General features: G+C 39.0%; 1 protein-coding gene across 4 annotated transcripts; it reads right to left on the bottom strand.

Moving 5' to 3' along the window:
• Positions 1 to 383: 383 nt before the first annotated feature.
• Positions 384 to 7230, bottom strand: LOC107777437 (retinoblastoma-related protein 1). 4 transcript variants are annotated; one of them, XR_012698470.1, is made up of 17 exons: positions 6728 to 7230; positions 6135 to 6239; positions 5885 to 6027; positions 5687 to 5783; positions 5483 to 5529; positions 4945 to 5143; positions 4435 to 4501; positions 4145 to 4321; positions 3874 to 4067; positions 2922 to 3786; positions 2635 to 2797; positions 2467 to 2539; positions 2177 to 2353; positions 1765 to 2091; positions 1524 to 1636; positions 822 to 937; positions 384 to 725 (listed from the first exon to the last, which is right to left on the bottom strand). XR_012698470.1 is itself a non-coding variant. In XM_016597450.2 (17 exons), the coding sequence occupies exons 1-17, from the start codon at positions 6809 to 6811 to the stop codon at positions 581 to 583; spliced, it is 2889 nt and encodes a 962-aa protein (XP_016452936.1). In that variant the 5' UTR covers positions 6812 to 7230; the 3' UTR covers positions 384 to 580.
• Between the last annotated feature and the right edge of the window lie 13187 nt (positions 7231 to 20417).

The following is a 20417-nucleotide window of genomic DNA, read 5'->3' as shown; positions in this document are numbered from 1 at the left end:
TCCTTTACATCTTTTACGCTTTGATTATGAACAAGTCATTTCTAGTGCAAGGCTAATTGCTTCAACAAGATCAACTGCAGATTCACCAACATCACTTTACCAAGTTCTTGGCTTTCAGCTTTTCCTTCCAGCAGTTATGAAAAGATATGGAATATAACAAGCAAAGCCAGATCCAAAATTTAAAGCTTATGGGTTCCTCCAACGATCTCAAGTTAATAACTAGATTCACAGTCAAATATTTATAGATCGTTAATGAATTTTTTAATACATGTACAAGAATCTGGGCAAAAACTACTGGGTTCCTGGAACCCCCATCTTAGCCTCTAGATCCGCCACTGAGAACAAGCATTGTCAATTAGACTTTGGAGAAAAACACCAGTGAGTTGAAGTAAAACTAATACTCTTATTAGGGGAAATAGCCATCTATATATATTCCCAGAATCAGAAATCAACAGATAAAGAACTACCAGGTTGGTGGCGGCGATTTTACAATAACTTACCGCTCTACCTTAGCGTAGCTTAATACTAAAAAAGAAATGTCATAAACCAAAAGTGTTATTTACATGCAAGTTCTTCAGCACTAAGACTCAGGCTGCTCAGTTTTCACATGTGCAACCGGTGATCTGCAGTTTCCATTTTGAAGGTAAAGGCTGTTAGCAACTATAGAGTCGCTAACCAAGCCCGCATCAACATCAAAATTGAGAGCGCCTCTAAGCTTCCGATTGCTGTAGATTAATGAAGGTTTTTCAGGTTTGAGTTAAAGAGTACTTGACATGAAAGATTTAGATGATGGAATTTGCAGATAGGTAAAAACCACATACCCATTCAAGCGGTTATTGATTACATCCAGATCTTTCGAAGGGCTCTGATAAGCATGAGTGCTTTCTCCCACACAAGCATAATAGCTTTTAGAGCTATGGGAAATTAAGGCATCCATCTGAAAGCAGAAACAAGAGATAAATGCGAGAAATAAGAGCTCATTAAAACTTGGAAGAAAGAAAAAGTGTTATTTATTCAAGCTCCTACCACTATATTATAAAATCAAACAAGCTCAGACTTTAAAGGGAAATTCTAAAATCCCAATAACTGTTACTCCTAATATTCCTTTGGGCTAGTGATTACTACAACTAACAATAGACAAGTAGCTTTCTACCATCACAGGGACAAGCAATAACTATAAAATTTAGCAGGCCAACAGGAAACTTCATCGACTTGGCACAAAACTCTCCTCTCCCTCCTGAATAAGCATCTTCTTTTCCACAATTTTTTTTTTAATTTCAAGTTCAAGATTCGTACTGAAGCAGGAGTCCTTTCTGTATTACCTAATATAATACTTGACCGTCATTCCTAATTAAGAACATGCCAGCAATAGTTAGTTAGGCATAATTCAGAACCTACATTTTAGTATATAAGTTCGTCCTCTTCAACTATACAGGTATATTTCATCTATTTCTCAGCTCCAAAACACTTCAGGTATGTCGAATTTAAAGCATTGGAAAAATCATTGAGAATTAAATCACTACCTTAGATGCTCGAAGTGGAGAGACGTAAACATTATGTACTGCAGATACTTTCTTCGGAGACATGTCGGGGAGCTTCGGAAATGGAGATGGTTTGGGGGATGCCGGACCTTGACCTGAATGGAAATGAAGAAACAAAAAAGAGCCACAGATTTAACATTGGTACATGAGCGAGGAATCAGACATAGCAACCAAACCAAGAGAAAAAATATCACCTAACAAAGGCATAATGAAGAGAACTTACCATCATTGTGGTTGTTCTTTTCTGCATTTCCAGCAGGTGCAAGCTCAACTAGTAATGGCTTCACAGAAGGAATAAACATTTCATTGTAGAATGTGATGATATCGACATGATCTGCACCTGTTCTCTGTTTTAAAACCAATTAATTTGATCAGTGATTCCACAAACAATAAGAGACTAACGTCAACAATCTAAAGACTGATCACATAACACATTATGGCGTGCTAATGTCCAGTCAACAAAAACACTTCTAAAGACTTGTGGTTTGCACTGAGGTTGCTTTCGGTAGTTGCATATAATTTCTTTGAAGGTCAAGTTAAGTTGTGAAATCTGCATGTAGTCAAGAAACAAGATATGAAAATAGAGAATAACAGACTAACAGCTCCAATATCCCCCCTCTTTTCTGAAAAACTACCTTGGCAACTCCGTAGAAAGAGCAAAGGATGATCTGATCAATATGTCGGTTGAAGAAAAGACTTGTCCTCTGACTGAGAATCTTCTGAAAAAGGCAATATACAGTCTCCCTTATTTGTTGAGAAAGTTGTAGCCGTTCAATCATGCCATTGATTCTGACAGCAGCCAACTTTACAATCTAGGTGGAACATGACGTAAAAAAAAAAAAAGTTAAGTAAGCACCCTAAATAAAAGGAAATCAAATCTCCTGATCGAGAAAAAAAGTCTATAGCATATAAAAAGAATGTCTACCTTGCCAAAGAATACATTTATTGCTGTCTCAGCACACGTTTCCCCTCCACCACCAGGGTTTGGTCTAGTTGGGCTGTAAAAGTTCAAAGATCAACCCTTTAAAGCGAATACAAATCCCTGAATTGAACAGTAAATAAAACTAAAGAATCCAACTATAAATCAAAATACCTTGCGAATGCAGACTGCAAAGCTGGAGGGGGAAACTTTGATTTTATATTATTGAGAGCCAGAAATCGATCCTTCACAGGTGATGTGAAGGAATTTCGCTCAACCAAAACACTGCGATATTCGGAACACACTTTCTTTGGCGACCGGATATCACCGATTTGACCTAACAAGATTAATTTGAGAGAAAGTTAGGTTACTTTTTATCCAAATAGCCTGAAAAGGCATAATTCAGAATTAAAAAGTCATTTCATTTAATGAAGCTTCGAGATTAGGGGCAAATACAATACCGTTAGGGGCCAAGTTGTTCTTGTGTAGAGACGGCAGTGGCGGTAAGCTTCCTGACGAAAGGTTAATGTGCATTGCAATTGCATCCAAGGATGGCATTGGTTCAGCCAACAAGCCCGTGCGATTGATTTCTGCAGCAAGTGATGGTTTTGCGACAGCCAAAGAGTTGTACATTGAAGATCCTTTTTCCCAAACCATGCTCTCCAAGAGTCGTTCTTCAAGTGAATTCAAATGCCGTCTCAGTTCTCGAGGAAGACTTTCTTCATGCCTGATGAAGCTCTCTATCACCTTACTGAGATCGAAAGCTGTGATTCCTGTTCTCTCTAAGACAGCAGGAAACAGCATAGTAACTGTTTTGTGAGTGGCAAGAACCAGTTCAGCTGAACAGGCAAGCATACATCTATGAAACCTCTCATTCGTTAGCAACGAAGTTAAATTGTTCCCATTCAAAATCTGGGATTCTGCAGTGCACATAGTCTGCAGAACCCTATAATACAGCTTCAAAGCCTCGGATCTACGTTGCTCTGCCCATATGTTGTCCATTAAGCTCGTACTTTGCAGGCTCCCACCAGCTGCACAATGTTCCGCAGGACCACTACTTGGAAATATAGCCTCGAGAATAATCTGAGCTCTCCGGATCACGTCAGCTGTTACATCTCTGTCACAGGAGGACAAGAATCTCTCCAGCTCTGCTGAAGGTTTTGGCTGTAGCGGAGCTATGACAGTACGCAACCACCTGGCAGTTGTCATCGCTGTGCTTACAGGTGTAGCTACCGTCATCTTTGAGTTAGCACAATTTGGAGAACGGTAAGGAGAGAGTGTACTTGTAACCGTTTTTGCTGGGGAAGCCATTGCATCAAATTTCCTCTACACAAACAGAAGACAAACAAAAATGGTTTCAAAGAGTGCTTACTGCATTATGGCCTCAATAAATCAGGAAGATATCCAACAAACCTTGACTCCATTCATGTTGACAACACCTCCAGACAAGCTTCCGGAACCCAGCAAGCTATCCTCCTCATTGACAAAAATCCTCTCATCCAATTCACCCTTGTTCTGTATTGCATCACTGTAATCCTTCTCCAGTATACTTACACTGGAAGGTAAACATGATTCTTCCATTAAATCTTCAAAATAGGTTAAACCATCTGCAATAAAAATTCTAACTTTCAGTAAAAGCACCGACTCGGAGAAAAAGCGAGACATCACTGATTTTGAGACAAACCTGTGTCAAGGTTGTCCAGGTTCTCCGTCCTAAATTCTGAGGCCAAACAAGGTTTCTTCTTCAACTTTTCTGTTATTAGATAGTTAACTTTATCCATGGTCTCCCTTAAGTCATCTATTGAGGTCTGATAAATTTTGCCTAATGATGCAAGCAAGTCCACTTTGTCTCCTTTCTTAACTGTAACAAAATCAGCATTAGTATAAGGTCACAACAGGATCATGGAACAAAAGTTGAAGAGGTATTGGACCAAAACCCTACTCTTTTAATGCTTAATATACATAGATAATTACCAAACCGTGAGGAGTCATTGATGTTGAAATTTCTGAAGCGGACAGGTACATGTATTATTAAGATTGCCTGCACAAGGTTTTATGAAGCCAGTAGTCAGACACATCAAATATCTCATAAGAGCAACATGGTACTATCCAATCCATAAAATTGCAAGACTGTTATGCCAGTGATGTCAAAGACAAAAAGAGTAGAAATGTGCCAAGGTCAGCTGGTTTAAATGCAAAGTTGTAGCTAAAGCAACCTATTGGCCTCATATAATTTATCAATTTCCAAGAAAAAATGCTGTCTCCAATGAGATCCACCTCAGCACGTTGGCGTCTGTATTAAACAACACCTAAGTAATACGAAGCACCTAACCTAACATGCACCTTTTTTGAGGGCTTCAACACAACTTTAGCAACATTGCGCACAAGTTATACTGTCTATAATGCATGCGCAGTACAACATGAACATATAAACAAAAGAAATCAGACAATCCAAACATTCAACTAAATTGTTGAGAAACTTACCAGCACCGAAACTAAACCATTTGTGCATGTCACAAGGTCCTTGAAGCGGCTGAATACATGGATGCGAAGTGAAAGAAATAGCAACCAGCCAAAACGATAATATTGCGGCAAGTGGATAGCAGAACTAGAAGTAGCAGAGGGCTTATCTTCGTTGTTACCACTAGCCAGAAACAGTTCTTGGTACGCTCGCTTGTAGTACCTAAAAACATAAGGAAATGGGAGGTCAGGTTGGTTCAGATAGCTGGCTCATTCATACTCTTATCTAAGTCATCTGGGCACGTTCTGTATTATAGAGAAGACGCTAAGATAGGAAAATACTATCATGCCCTCAAGAAATACAAGCTAAGCACCAGGAGAAACCAGACAGGATACTTGACCTACTGCATCAAATATGACGTTCAAAAGATTTCTTATATCAAACTAGATTAAGATTACGAAGTTGTTCAGCAGAAATGCTTAATCTACCAACATTTATGATACTGTAAAATACCACAAAGCTTCATAAGTAGAGGAAACTAGTGCATGAAAGAGTACCCACTTGCTTAAAAGGCTCAAATGCACGAAGTTGGTCTGCAATTCCTTTGCCTAGTACAACAATTTAAACAAATAGAAAGCCATCAATAGATGCTTAAAACAACAAACAAAAACATAACATATTGCTAACTACAGATAGATTTCAATTGAGCCAACAGAAACGTAAATAGCTTCAGAACACAAGACTAATCCTCCACAACATCATTACCTCAAGTCTCTTCTCCCAATCTGAACCGTACAGATTGCTTAATGTTGGACCAACTTTTAGAATAAATTGCGGAAGTTCTTTGAAGAAGTCTACAACACTACAACAAACGAAACAAAATTAACAAGAACCTCGGTAAATCAAGACTTCTACATGAAAACAAATAGGATATTGAAAATTAGAAGGAAAAAAAATACCCACTTGAGTTTAGCCCCTCGTAAAATCTGGCACAAAGAAAATGCATTTCCTTCATTCCCATTACTCGAATTTCCCACTTCCTTCTCACTTAATCTCTTTACCGAGTACAGAACAAACACAAACCAATACCGTTCAACACCCTCCTGCTGATCAAGAACTCAGAATCAATTCATAGTATGTATTTTTTATAAAATTCGGGTAATCAAACAAATTTATGATATGCAAAACAAAGAGAGCATATCACGGGAGTTACCGTTATAACTCCAATAGTAGAGTTATTTGACAGTAAAAGATGTTTACTGTCATTAAACAGCTTTGTTGCTTCAGTCACAAAGCTTTCACCCATGGACAATCCATTCTGTAAAATCAAACAATAAATGTTAAAAATAAACAAAAATATTAAACAAAAACCCCGCTTAAAGATTAATTTGAACACACCATATACAAAAAGTTTTTTTTTCATAATTACGGAATACAAGAAAAGGACAAATTGCAAGAATAAATAACCAAAAGAAGGTCTTTTTTTCAAATAAAAATATGGATAAAGGAATATAATTGTAAAACAAAAAGTGGAAAGTATTGGGTGTATGAGGTTTCACTGAAACTTTTATAAGAATTACAAAAGTAAATAAACGAACAATCTTGTAACAACAAAATAACCAAATAATAAAAAAGAACAAATTTTGTTCTTTTAACTGAAACAAGAACAAAATTAGTAAGTAAACAAAAGAATCAATTTTTAACTGAAGCACTTGGAAACTAATGTCAAATTCCAAAATCAAAATCAAAGAAATTGAAATTAAAACAAACAAAATAAACAAGAAAAGCAAAAACAAACAAACAAACCTTGCAGAAATCTGTGAATCGAACTTCAAGAGAATCAACACAACCATTCTCTTCAGAATTAGAACAATTATTCAGCTCCACCATCTTTATCACTAATTGCAAAAACAACCCCAAAATCTGAAAATTTTGCACTAAAGGGAACAATAATGTATCAGATCTGAAGAATTAGATCTGAATTAGTGAATTTCACACAAGCCAAAAAGAACCCTAATTTTCTCCTTGTTCTTATTTTCACTTTCTCTTTCTATCTCTAAAGCTTTCTTTGGTTTTTTGCTTTTTTTTTTTATTTGTTCCGTTCTGCAGCTATAAACCCTAACTTTAGCGCGGGAAAACGTACATAGGTGATGTTAAATGTTAATATCGATACATAGCCGACTAGGTGAGGAAAGCAACGAATCAGAAAGTGACACGCGTTTATCTGTTAGGTTTTACCGCCATTTCCGTGGACTCCCGCGAAAATATACCGTTTGTTGAATTCTACATTGCACGGATTTGCCCGTTACGATTTATTGTATTTACCCGAAACGGTTTTCCTATAACTTTGGTGTTTTTATTTCCCAAAAAAAAGCTTTTTTGATATGATTTGTTTACTTTTCTGTGAAAAGATTCAGCTAATAAATTAGAATGTCCAAATGTGTTTTGTTGCTTCTTTTGTAAAGCTAATAAAGAGCTTGGTACATGTGTTTTCTTATGAGAATTTTTCATAATTTTCATATTCCCTCTGTCACAATTAATGTGATGGTATTCAGATTTCAAGAGTAAAACAAGTTATGCTTTAACCGTAATTTTTTTGTATGCCATTTAAATATTTAGAGGTCTTACTTTTAATTCCATTCTCCATTAAAATATGACATATAAATTGAAACGGGAAGAGTAGTGTTTATATTATTCTATATGACCTAGGCCTGATTTGAACAAATCTAGGCCCATAAATGATCTGAACATTTGACCCAATTCACAAAGGCCCACAAACAGGCGCCTAGTTGCAAGTATAGCACTTTGCTTTCTCTCCTTTTGTTGAGGAAGAAAATTACCTCTAAGAGACCCATGGGAGACTATATTTATGAGAAAATGACATTGTATAGCCACTCTCAATATAATAGCCAAAAAAATATATTTATATATATATATATATATATATATTCTGTATGTTAAACACAAAAATTATACAAATTCTATACCTTTTTCAGTTAACGAATATAATAGTTTTTGGCGAGGGCTAAAAATGAAATAAGCCATATATTTATGCCACTGGCCCAATCCCAACACTACCTTGGTTGTTGGAAATATTGTTGAGAAAATGACCTTCTATAGCCCCTCAAAATTTTAATAGCCCATATTTTTTCACATTGACACGAAATGTCCCTTCGGCCCAAATATATTATATCTAATAGTCCGAAATGTCTATTTTGTATATATTTTATATAGTGACAGTCTATTTTGTATATATTTTGTATAGTAACAGTCTATTTAGTATTTTTTTTGTACAGTGACAGTCTATTGTATATAAATTATACAATGATAGTCTATTTTATACATTTTGTATATGATGACAGTCTATTTTGTATATATTTTGTATAGTGACAGTCTATTTTATATATTTTTTGTATAGTGACAGCCTATTTTATATATATTTTGTATAGCGACAGTCTATTTAGTATATTTTTTGTATAGTGACAGTCTATTTTGTATATATTTCAACGTTATGCATAATGGATATTCAGTGATATCCAAGTTTTCCTTTTTCATCTCTATATACAAGCGCACACCCAATTTTTATATAGTGACAGTCTATTTTGTATATATTTTGTATAATGACAATCTACTGTATATAAATTATATAGTGACAGTCTATTTTAATATATTTTTTGTATAGTGACAGTCTATTTAGTACATACATTGCATAAAATTTGTATATAGAGTATATCGTGCATCTTACAATGTATCCAAAATGTATTATTAATGTATCACGAGTGCTTTTGTGTATCCAAAGTGTATAGACTGCTCTACAATGTATAAATTTTGTATATATAAAGTGTATCGTGCATTTTACAATGTATCATTAATGTATCTCGAACGCTATTATCCAAAAAAAAACTCAATGGCATATTTAAAACTACAAGTTTTGAATATACTTCTTTCTTTATTAAATTTCGTGTTAAAATAGTTAAATAAAACGCATAGAGTATAAAGTATTTCCTCTTGTTATTCTGGTCTACAATACATAAGGCTTTGAGTCCTTAACCATCAATTCGAAAAAGACAGAAACTTTGTAGGTAGCATCAACGAAAATCAATTAATTACAAGTACTTTGTGTATATAAAGCTCTCATTCAAAGTGAAAAACACATAATATTTATAGCTCTTAAACTTGCTTGTTATTATCTTTAGCGTGGTACCGAAGCAAAAAATCAAACATGATGAGGTTAAGACAAAAATTAATTATGGCCAAGTCACATATTTTCTATGAGGATATATACTTTCAAATAAGAGGAAAAGATATGGAACATGTTATTCGTATAGCTTGGAACAAGAAATAAAAGAACAACCCAAATAAAAGACAAAATAAATAGGATATAGTAGTCCAAAGAAGATGAATTCAAGCTACGTAAATGGGCTCGTGCTATTCTAAATTATGCAAGTGTTAGAAGACCAATTTAGGCTAGCCATTATAATTTGTTTGGAGCTATAAATTGTATGGCTTAATTCATAGCTAGCGAATGATAATTGTTTTCACCGGCCGGCTACAAATGAAATTTGTTCAATATTGTGTCGTTAAAAAGCAAACAAAAACTCTAGTGTATTATGGGAGAAAATAGTGAAATGACTGAACTAGCTTGGTAATTTGAATGTCATGTTGACAATTTTATTTTATTTTTTATATTCGTTGTTGTCAGAAGCAGTGATGGACACTTTTAGCATAGTATGTCATCTACATATCGTTTCGCAAAAAAAGTTTTAAATTGAAAATAATGTAAAGTAACTGTCAATTTAGACATAAAGTAAAGCCTTAAAATTAGCACGGTCTGTCCCATATTTAAACGAATAAATTCACGAATACCTACTTTTTTTTTGGTGAGAGAAAAAAATTGCAGCTGTTACAACCTTTGCCACAGCCTCTGCTCTTTGGGTGAGTACTTTGTGCGCACTGAGTAAATTTATCCGTGTAATAGCGCAAACCACCTACTTTTCAACCCCTATAATTGAACAATAACCACTGACATGGAGTTTAAAATTTTAAATATGAAACTTCAGAATATTATCATAGAATTTCACTCCTAAAATTTAAAACTCCGTGACAATATATTTTTCAATTACAAAATTTAAAAGTGGCTAGCCCGCTCAATTATGAATTACCCATTTATAAACCCAATTGAGGCAATATATATACCAACATCAATTTCTTCTTTTCAGTAATTTCTTCTCTGATAACATCTTCAAATAGATTTGCAAATTTTATGCTTATTTTTCTAATAAATCTTTCTTCGCTCCACTTACGAAAAATCTTTTAAAATGAACATTGTTCACTCTTACGTCACTTCAAATAGGTAGAAGATCCATTCTTGCTACAAAATATTTAGTGATCTCCATTTCAAAAGATGCACAAACATAAACCTTGCATAATATAATCAGATTATATTGAAAATATATGTATTGTTTTCATTTATTGTAAGTGCTATTAGGCTATAATAAATGGAAACAATACATTTTCTGTCGAAAAAACAAAAAGAGAAAAGCTAACGGAGTTGGGGGCTTGTTGAGTGAACGATATATATATGGGACGTTGTATCGTGAATAATATAATTTTAAGCAACAATACTATTTACCCGAAAAACGGATAGAGTTGAATTTGTACGTAGTTCTAAGGATATGTGGTATAACTTGACACAAATCGTAGAGTAAATAAGAATATCGAATATTGATTGTAAGGATGAAAAATAAGCAAAGTTGAAAAGAGGATGATTTATGGATTAAGCAAGATGAATCAATCTTATGAAGCTAAAAAAAGATAATTCTTCAATATGGGAGTATATGATATCTGAGTTACAATGTATGGTAAAACTTGCCCCTTTACATAAATATAGCCATCTTTTATAGTGTGAGGATCCTACTTTAGATATAATTAAAAATACATAGTGGGAACCCATGATAAATTAACTTTTCCTTAATTCCCGCCGAGATTCTCTCCTTTAGTGCGGCTGTAACGGCTCTTGTCTATGAGCTCGATCTTGATCGGACTCAGTATTGGTCGGTTTCCAATTTTAGAGCTCGATGCGGGTTTGAGCTTAAAGCCGACTTGGGGTCCGGTAGTGACTTGGGCTCGGTATTGGTTGGTCTCTCACCTTTAAGCTCGATTCCATTATATCTCATCATAGTTCGATTCGGACCCGAGCTCGATAATGATTTCGAGCTCGGTATTTGACCTGTTCCTGAAACTTGAAGCTCGTTTATGCCTTCTTCGGATCCCATTCTTCGGATCCCATCTCGATATCATGAAGACTTTCTTCGGTCTGTTATGTTCCCATCTCGATTAGACGTACGAATGCCGAAATCAGTTTCGACCGTATACAGATAGTTCCCTCGTTTCTCAAGAAGGATGTGGCGAGAAACGATATGATTTCCCAACGGCTCGATCAGATATAAGCTGACGTTTACATCGGACTCGATCATGACGCACGTGAAGCTGTCCTGTCGGTTTAGTTTTTTAAGGCATTTAATGTGTGTCAGACGATGGTCGGCTGCTGTTGATACTGAACTGACGTTGCTTACTCTGTAAATAGTCCCCTTCTTTACCATTTACTACTTTTGCGTCTCCAATCTCCAAATTTTATAAAATTATTTCTTGCATCTTCTGAGTTTATCTGTAAATCTGTGATTTTTCACTGCAAAATCTCTCTTCAAAAAGACCAAATCTTTGTTACCTCCTTCTATTTTCGATCTTTAAATCCAAAAATGGCGAAAATATCAAAAATCATTCCTCAGAAAGAAAAAGCTTCTTCTTCACAGCCTGCCGCCGATAAAATACCGGTGGAGCCACGGCCTGAGGAGTGCATTCCTGGGGCTTGTGTTCTTACCTCTGATTTTAAGGTCGATAAAGACTCGTCGGTTCCCGGCCGATGTGAGCCAGTATCGAGGTATATGTGTTCGATAACCGATGGGCACCTCGAACAGCTAAAGAAAGATTGCAATTGGGAGAATAAAGAAATAGTAATCCCGTCTTATGAAGAAGATATCACCACTTACGTGAAAGCATTTTTAAGTGTGTATACTTACCCTTTCACGTTAGGTCCCCTCGACCCTGTTATTATTGATTTATGTCGTCAATACCAAATAACCCTAGGCGAGATCCATCCTTCTTTTTGGCGGATCGTTATTTTGATCCGTTACTTCGTGAATAAAATCGAGGGGATGCCTTTCACCCTCGACCATATCATTCGATTGTACTGCCCTCGCCTCTTTCGAGGCGGATTAATAAAACTTCAGCGCTGGGCTACCAAGGTTCTTTTCTCGAGCATAGACGAGGACAAGGATCGAGGCTGGATGGGCAGGTTCATTCGAGTGAAGACTTCGGACCTGATTCCGACTGAAAAGATGCCATTTTCCGAGGAGTGGAACATGAAGCGTAAGTGTAATTCTGTTGTTATCTCCTACTATTTTGACCCTTTATTTCTTTTCTCACCGATATCCCCCTTTTGTGATGCAGCGGTTCCTTGGATGCCCGGTGCAGTTTCCGACCTCAAGAACTAGGTTCGGAATCTTGCTTCGACCTCCACATATGCCGAGCGCTTATGGCGTGATTTGTCAAAGGGCCGATGGGAGGCCAAAAAATTATGGTAAGCCTATTTCTCGTATCTTTGGCAATTCGAACGAGATGCTTTCTATATATTTAAATTAATTTTTTCATATGTAGGTGTGGGCAAAGATGCGGTTTTGAGGCCCCCGCCTGGCGAGGAAGAGGCTTCGATCTCTGTTCCAAAATCGGTGAAGGATAATAAGAGAAAAAGGGCCTCTTCATCCGAAGATCCAAAACCGAAGACGAGGATGGCTCATAAGCCGAGGAAGAATACCATCCCTTTAACCATGGAATCAGTTCTACATCTAAGGGGTGAAGACGAGGAGGAAGAAGAAAACGACGAATCCGTGCTGGTGGCCCGAATGAAGAAAACCATCGATGCCCCCAAAGGCAGCTACATCGATAGTGATTTATAAAGCTCTGCCTCGAGCTGAGGAGATATCGGAAGAAGGTTCAGGTAGAGTCCCCAAATCGTTAGAGGTCGAGGATGCTTCCCACTGAAGTCAACAAATTGTGGGTATATTAGAAGGGGTCGGTCCTGAAGCTCTCAGAACTGAGGAGAACGCCTGAAGCGAGTCACTTGGGGCAATAGTAATCGGAGACTCTCCCACTCTTCCTGCCTTTTCCGAAGGGGCGATTCGGGAAGCCCAAGCTTTGGAGGCCCTCGAAATAAACCGATCTCATGAAGGGGAGGACCCCTTCTGTGATTTGTTTACTGGCGTCGAGGATGTTGCTGGCCCTAGTGATGTGTCAGGCCTTTTCTGTGAAGTGTAATAAGCTCTAAATCGGTTAAGCTCTAACTCCCTTCGTTGATACCAATTTTATGTTTGGTATTCTTTTCTAACTTTTTTCCTTCTTTCTTTGTGGGCCCCAGCGGTTTATCGAGAAGCATGTTCTCGGTATTGAGCCGAACTGCGTCGATACGAGGTTGACCTTTAACAGGTTACGGAGGAGAGGAACACCCTTAAACTCCTCTTAGGGCAAAGGGAAGAGGAAATCAAGGACCTCCGAGCTAAGTTGGCCAAGGCTCACCAAGATCAGACCGATCAGACCGAGCAGGTAATGATATTATTAAAAGCCTATGGGCTCGATACTGGAACGGTGGCTAATATTTCGGTCTCACAGCTGCAGCAAAAACTTGAGATGATCGGGAAGCTCCGTGAGGAGGTCAATGTGATAAAGGCGTAGTCCTTGAAGTGGAAAGAAGGTATGGACCACTTTGCTACAGAGAAAGAGGCTGCTCGAGCCCAATTATCATCGTCCGAAGGTCAACTTCAACTTCTGAAGGAGAAAAGCTCGGTTCAAGCGTGAAAAATAGAGGAGCTCGAGGCTCGGTTAGGCTCTGAGCTTGCCAAGGCCGAAAAAGCAAAAGCCGATGCAGATGCATTCGTGGCCTTCTATCGGGCCGATGCTGAAGCTGCTCAGGTACAAGCAAGAGAGGCAACCGAGACCGCCAACACTCGAGCACATTGGGTTGCTGAACTTGCTAAGTGCCGATCTCTGAGGGAGACCCTGAGGAGATCCATGCTCGAGGTTTCGATCTCACCGAGGAGATAAAAAGGGCTAAAGAGCTCAAAGCCGGTGCTGAAGTCTTAGCTTCCGATGATGATGATGATGGTGATGATGGGAGCAAGAGTGGGTCCGAGAGCGGGGAGGAGCCCGATGGAGAAGAGACTGCCCCCGTAGATAACCAAGAAACTTAGCCCTTAGTTTTCGTTTTCGTTTTTTATGTAGGGTCCTGTTCGGACATTGTAAACAGTCCTGTATATATATAAAGATCTTTTCTTTTCCCGACTTTCCTATGTTTTATTCTCTGCCTTGTGAAGATTTTGTTTCATTCATGCCTTATGAAGATTTTCATAAGTCTTTAGGAAATTTGATTGTATTTGGATCTTGTAGCCTTTATAACCGAGTGAGTGCTTGCTCGAACTCGAAGTGATGTAGCACGTAGGATTTATTAGTCGAGTGAGTGATTAGAAGTCGAAGTAATGTAGCCCGTAGGCTTAATGGTCGAGTGAGTATTTGCTCGAACTCAAAATAAGAGTAGCACATAGGCTTAGTATTCGAGTGAGTGTTTGCTCGAACTTGAAGTAATGTAGCCCGTAGGATTAATGGTTGAGTGAGTATTCCTTCAAACTCGAAATAAGAGTAGCATGTAGGCTTAGTAGTCGAGTGAGTGCTTGCTCGAACTCGAAGTAATGTAGCCCGTAGGCTTAATGGTCGAGTGAGCGATTGCTCGAACTCGAAGTAATGTAGCCCGTAGGCTTAATAAAATAGAGGAATAGAGGATGGATTTTGAGACGTGGAGTATCGGCAAAGAAGAAATTCCTCTTTATATCATTATACATGTGTTTATGTTTTGTACCAGGGATCGAGCAGACTACACGAGCATGGTTCGTTTTGACCATTTGGCTTTTATAATTTTTCCTATCGAAACCCTGTCATTATGACATAACTTCCTTGCATCGAGTTTGATAATCAATTGAACTTACTTGATATATTCGAGGGTAATGCCCTTCAGTATTCGAGGTTGATTGTAAAGAGACCTCGAATACTGTTGAATTGTTCTAAGTTAGCACGATCAATGGTTGTCTCATTAAAAACCTTGCCGAAAAACCCATTTGGGATAAAACCGGTATAAGAAAAAAAGAGTGCAACGCGTGCTTTCAGGCCTAAGTCTTTGTGTTGAATAATCCATCCTTGTTGACGATCGAACTCCTGCAGGGGTTAGTTTCGAAATATAAATGAACATGGGAGGGTCGTACCTTAGCAGTAATATCGTTTTAGGTGTGACACATTCCAATTGCTTGGTAGCTGTTTGCCGTTTATAATACCGAGTTTGTAGGATCCTTTACTGATGTTTTCGAGTATTAGATATGGTCCTTCCCAGTTCGGACCCAGTTTTCCTTCGTTTGGATTTCGGGTGCTGAAGGTAACTTTCCTTAGCACTTCCCCAATTTTAAAATGGCGAAGATTAGTTCTTCAATTATAGTATCTTTCGACCCGCTGCTTTTGGGCGGCAAATTGGACGAGAGCCGCTTCTCGTTTTTCATCCAATAATTTGAGGTTATTATTCATAGCCTCGTGATTTGACTCTTCTGCTGTATATCGAAACCTGGCACTGGATTCCCCGACTTTGACTGGAATCAAGGCTTTAGAGCCATATACTAAGGAGAACAGGGTTGCCCCCGTACTGGATTTTGATGTTGTTCGATATGCCCAAAGAACTTCGGGTATGATTTCTCTCCATTTTCCCTTAGCGTCGTTCAACCTTTTCTTTAGGTTTTGAATGATAGTCTTGTTCGTTGATTCAGTCTTTCTATTCCCACTAGGGTGATACTGTGTTGATAATATCCTTTTTATTTTGTGGTTTACGAGAAATTTCGTCACTTTTCTGCCGACAAATTGTTTCCTATTGTCACACACTATTTCGGCGGGTATCCCGAATCGACATACGATATGATCCCAGATGAAGTCTATAACCTCTTTCCCTCTTACTTTCTTGAACGCCTGTGCTTCAACCCATTTAGAAACATAGTCAGTCATAAATAAAATGAACTTAGCTTTACCTGGGGCCCATGACAGAGGGCCGACGATATCCATTCCCCATTTCATGAATGGCCATAGAAATAGGACTGAGTGAAGTTGCTCTCCGGGCTGATAGATCATCGGTGCAAACCTTTGACATTTGTCATATTTTCGAACAAACTCCTTTGCATCTTTGTCCATATCGATCCAATAATATCCTGCTCTGATTATTTTTCAGACTAATGAATCGGTACCGGAATGATTTCCACAAGTACCCTCGTGAATCTCACGTAGGATATAGTCAGTGTCTCCTGGTCCTAAGCATACTACCAATGGTCCATCGAATGTCCTTCGGTATAATGTTCCATCAGTAGTCAATGTGAACCGAGCAACTTTGGTTTGTAGGGCCCTCGAATTTTTAGGGTCCGATGGGAGCTTTCCATTCTTCAAGTATTCAATATACTTATTCCTCCAATCCCAGGTTAAGCTTGTAGAGTTTATCTCGGCATGACCTTCCTCGATCACGGATCTCGAGAGTTAAACGACAGTCCCCAAGATGATCTCATCTTTCTCGACTGATGACCCCAAATTTGTAGGTGCATCGGCCTCACTGGTTTGTTCTCGAGGTACATGTTGTAAAGTCCATTCTTTGAAATGGTAAAAAGTTACCTGTAGTTTGTCCAAATACCTTTGCATTCTATCCTCTCGAACTTCGAAGGTTTTGTTTACTTGATTTACCACCAGTAAAGAGTCACACTTGGCTTCAATGGCTTCAGCTCCCAAGCTTCTAGCTAGCTCGAGACCTACAATCATGGCCTCATACTCGGCCTCGTTATTAGTCAACCTAGCAGTTTTGATAGATTGCCTAATAGTGTTACCCATGGGCGGCTTTAAAATGATGCCTAGCCCGGACCCCTTCACGTTCGAAGCCCCGTCCGTGAAAAGGGTCCATACCCTCGATGATGTACCCAGTTTAAATAAGAGTTCTTTTTCAACTACAGGTACTAGGGTTGGAGTGAAATCGGCCATGAAGTCCGCTAAAATTTGAGACTTGATGGCCGTCCGGGGTTGATATTCAATATCGTACCCACTAAGTTCGACGGCCCATTTGGCCAATCGGCCTGATAGTTCGGGCTTGTGTAAAATATTATGAAGTGGGTAAGTGGTTAATACGCATATGTGGTGACATTGAAAGTATGGTCTTAACTTTCTAGAGGCGCTTATTAGTGCTAGTGCCAATTTCTCTAAGTGTGGATATCTAGTTTATGCTTCCCCTAAGGTTCGACTTACATAATAAACGGAAAATTGCGTACCTTGCTCTTCTCGAACTAGGACACCACTTACCGCTATTTTCGATACCGCCAAGTACAAGTAAAGTTTCTCATCTACCTTCGGAGTGTGAAGTAGCGTTGGGCTCGATAGGTATTGTTTCAATTCCTCTAATTCCTGTTGGCATTCCGGGGTCCAGGCAAAATGGTTCTTCTTTTTGAGTAGAGAGAAAAATTGGTGGCTTCGATCTGACAACTTCGAAATGAATCAGCCTAAGGCAGTTATCCTTCCTGTTAGCCTCTGCACGACTTTTACATTGGCTACGATGGTGATTCTTCGATGGCCTTAATTTTGTTGAGGTTTATCTCGATCCCCCGATTTGATACCATGAAGCCAAGGAACTTGCCCGAACCGACCTCGAAAGCACATTTCTCAGGGTTGAGCTTCATGTTGTATTTCCTTAAGATTTCGAATGTTTCTTGCAAATGAGCTAAATGGTCCTCCACGCGCAGGAACTTAACTAGCATCTCATCAATATAAACTTCCATCGATTTACCTACTTGCTCTTCAAATATTTTATTTACTAGGCGTTGGTAAGTAGCTCCTGCATTTTTTAGCCCGAAGGGCATTACATTATAACAATATGTTCCATACTTGGTGATAAATAAAGTATTTTATCGGTCCTCCGGGTTCATTTGGATTTGATATACCCGGAATAGGGATCGAGAAAAGTAAGGATCTCATGGCCGGCCGTGGCATCGATTATGCGATCGATGTTAGGCAGCGGAAAAGAATCTTTGGGGCATGCCTTGTTTAGATTCTTATAATCTACACACATTCTGAGTTTGTTCCCTTTTTAGGGACTACAACTACATTGGCTAACCATTCGGGGTATTTCACCTCCCGAATAGACCCTATTTTGAGAATTTAGTTACCTCATCCTTTATGATTGCGTGCTTTATCTCGGACTGGGGTCTCCTCTTTTGCTTCACCGATTTGAACCCGGGGACCAAGCTCAGCCGATGTGTCGTTATCTCCGGTAGGATCTTTGTCATGTCTAAATTGGACCAAGCAAAACAATCTATATTATCAATAGGGAATTGAATAAGCCTTTTCTTGAGTTCGGGGGTTAATCCCGTTCCCAGGTATACCTTTTGCTCGGGCCGGTATTCGATCAATATAACCTGTTCCAGCTCTTCGACCGTTGATTTGGTGGTGTCGGAATCTTCGGGAGCAATAAAAGTTTGAGGGGTCAGAAAGTCCTCCTCCTCTTCTTCTATCTCCCACTTTCCCGATTTAGTCGAGGCTGATGGATGTGATTGCTATTTGACTTCCTCTTTTCGTTTGATGCTCGACTTCTCCGAGGTTGATAGTGTCGATATCGGTGTCACCTTGTCGACCGCAAACATTTCCTTTGCAGCATGCTGTTCCCCGTATACTATTTTACACCGTTCGACGTCTGGAATTTCATCACTTGGTGGAGGGTCGAAGGGACTTCCCTCATATTGTGGATCCACGGTCTTCCAAGCAGGGCATTGTATCTCATGTCACCCTCGATTACATGGAATTTGGTGTCTTGAATCGTTCTGGCCACGTTCACCGGTAGAATAATTTCCTCTTTAGTTATTTCACTGGCCATATTGAAGCCGTTTAAAACTCGGGCTGTGGGTACGATTTGATTCTGTAGGCCGAGCTGTTCCACGACCCTCGATCAGATGATATTCTTCGAACTACCTGGATCCACTAAAACACGCTTAACTTGAATTTTACTTAATAAGATAGAAATTACTAGAGCGTCATTGTGGGGCTGAGAAATGCCTTATGCTTCTTCGTTGTTGAATGACAAAGTGACTTCGGGCACATAGTCTCGGGTTCATTTTTCCCTAGTGGTTGATACTTTAGTATGTTTGAACATGGGTCCCTGTGGAACGTCGACCCCACTGACGATCATATGAATGACATGTTGGGGTTCCTCCTGTTTACTTTTCATGTTGGCGCCTCTTTCTCTGAAATAATTCTTGGCTCGATCACTGAGGAACTCTCGAAGGTGGTCCTCGTTGAATAGACGGGCTATTTCCTCCCTTAATTGTCTGCAATCCTCGGTCTTGTGACCATGCATTCCATGATACTTGCACATCAAATTTGGGTTTCTTTGGGAAGGATCAGTCTGTATGGGTCTGGGCCACCTAGTATCTTTGATCCTTCCGATTGCCGATACAATGCCCGATGCGTCGATGCTAAAGTTATATTCTGATAACTAAGGTGCCTCTGTGGGATCGACATACTTGTCGAAACCACTTTTGCTCATAAATCCCCGAGAACTCTATCCTTGATCACTTCTTTGATTGTTCCGGGCGGAATTGCGTCCTGAACCATTGTTCCTTTGATCTACGGTATATGGTTGATATCGGTCTCTGTTCGACCTTCGTTCCCTGTCGATGTCCCTATGATTCTTGACTACCGACCTGTTTGGATGTACTGAACCGGAGGGGGCTCTTAGTTGATCGTCCTCGACCCTAATCTTCGACTGATATCGATTGTGCACATCTGCCCAGGCCGGGTACTCGATCAGACTTGGTTTCAACTGACATGATGCTATCGAACTTCGTTCGTTCAACCCTTGGGTGAAAGCTTGAACGGCCCAATCATCTGTGACCGGTGGCAATTCCATGCGTTCTATTTGAAATCGGGACACGAACTTCCTCAGCATTTCATTATCCCTTTGTCTTACTTTAAAAAGGTCTGATTTTCTCATTGCGACCTTTATGGCCCTTGCGTGTGCCTTTACGAAAGAATCTGCTAACATGGCGAATGAGTCGATGAAATTTGATGGCAAGTTGTGATACCAAATCATTGCTCCCTTAGAAAGGGTCTCTGCAAATTTTTTCAACAGCACAGATTCGATTTCATCATCTTCTAAATCATTACCCTTTATGGCACACGTGTAAGTGGTGACGTGTTCGTTAGGGTAGGTCATCCCATTATATTTAGGAATCTCGAGCATGCAAAATTTTTTGGGGATCGGTTTTGGAGTTGCACTCGAGGGAAAAGGCTTTGCACGAATTTTTGGGAATCCAACCCTTTCAACACTGGTGGTGCC

This window comes from Nicotiana tabacum, chromosome 14, assembly GCF_000715075.1.
Source record: "Nicotiana tabacum cultivar K326 chromosome 14, ASM71507v2, whole genome shotgun sequence".
Classification (NCBI taxonomy): Eukaryota; Viridiplantae; Streptophyta; class Magnoliopsida; order Solanales; family Solanaceae; genus Nicotiana; species Nicotiana tabacum.
This window is presented reverse-complemented; position numbering and strand designations above follow the sequence as displayed.

Excerpts from the sequence above, each read along its gene's own strand:
- LOC107777437 (XM_016597450.2), bottom strand. The coding sequence starts at position 6,811 with ATGGTGGAGCTGAATAATTGTTCTAATTCTGAAGAGAATGGTTGTGTT. Across the intron at positions 6,028-6,134 it reads CTACTATTGGAGTTATAACG|CAGGAGGGTGTTGAACGGTA; the intron begins GTAACTCCCGTG and ends GTTCTTGATCAG. Across the intron at positions 4,068-4,144 it reads CCTGGACAACCTTGACACAG|ATGGTTTAACCTATTTTGAA; the intron begins GTTTGTCTCAAA and ends TTTTTATTGCAG.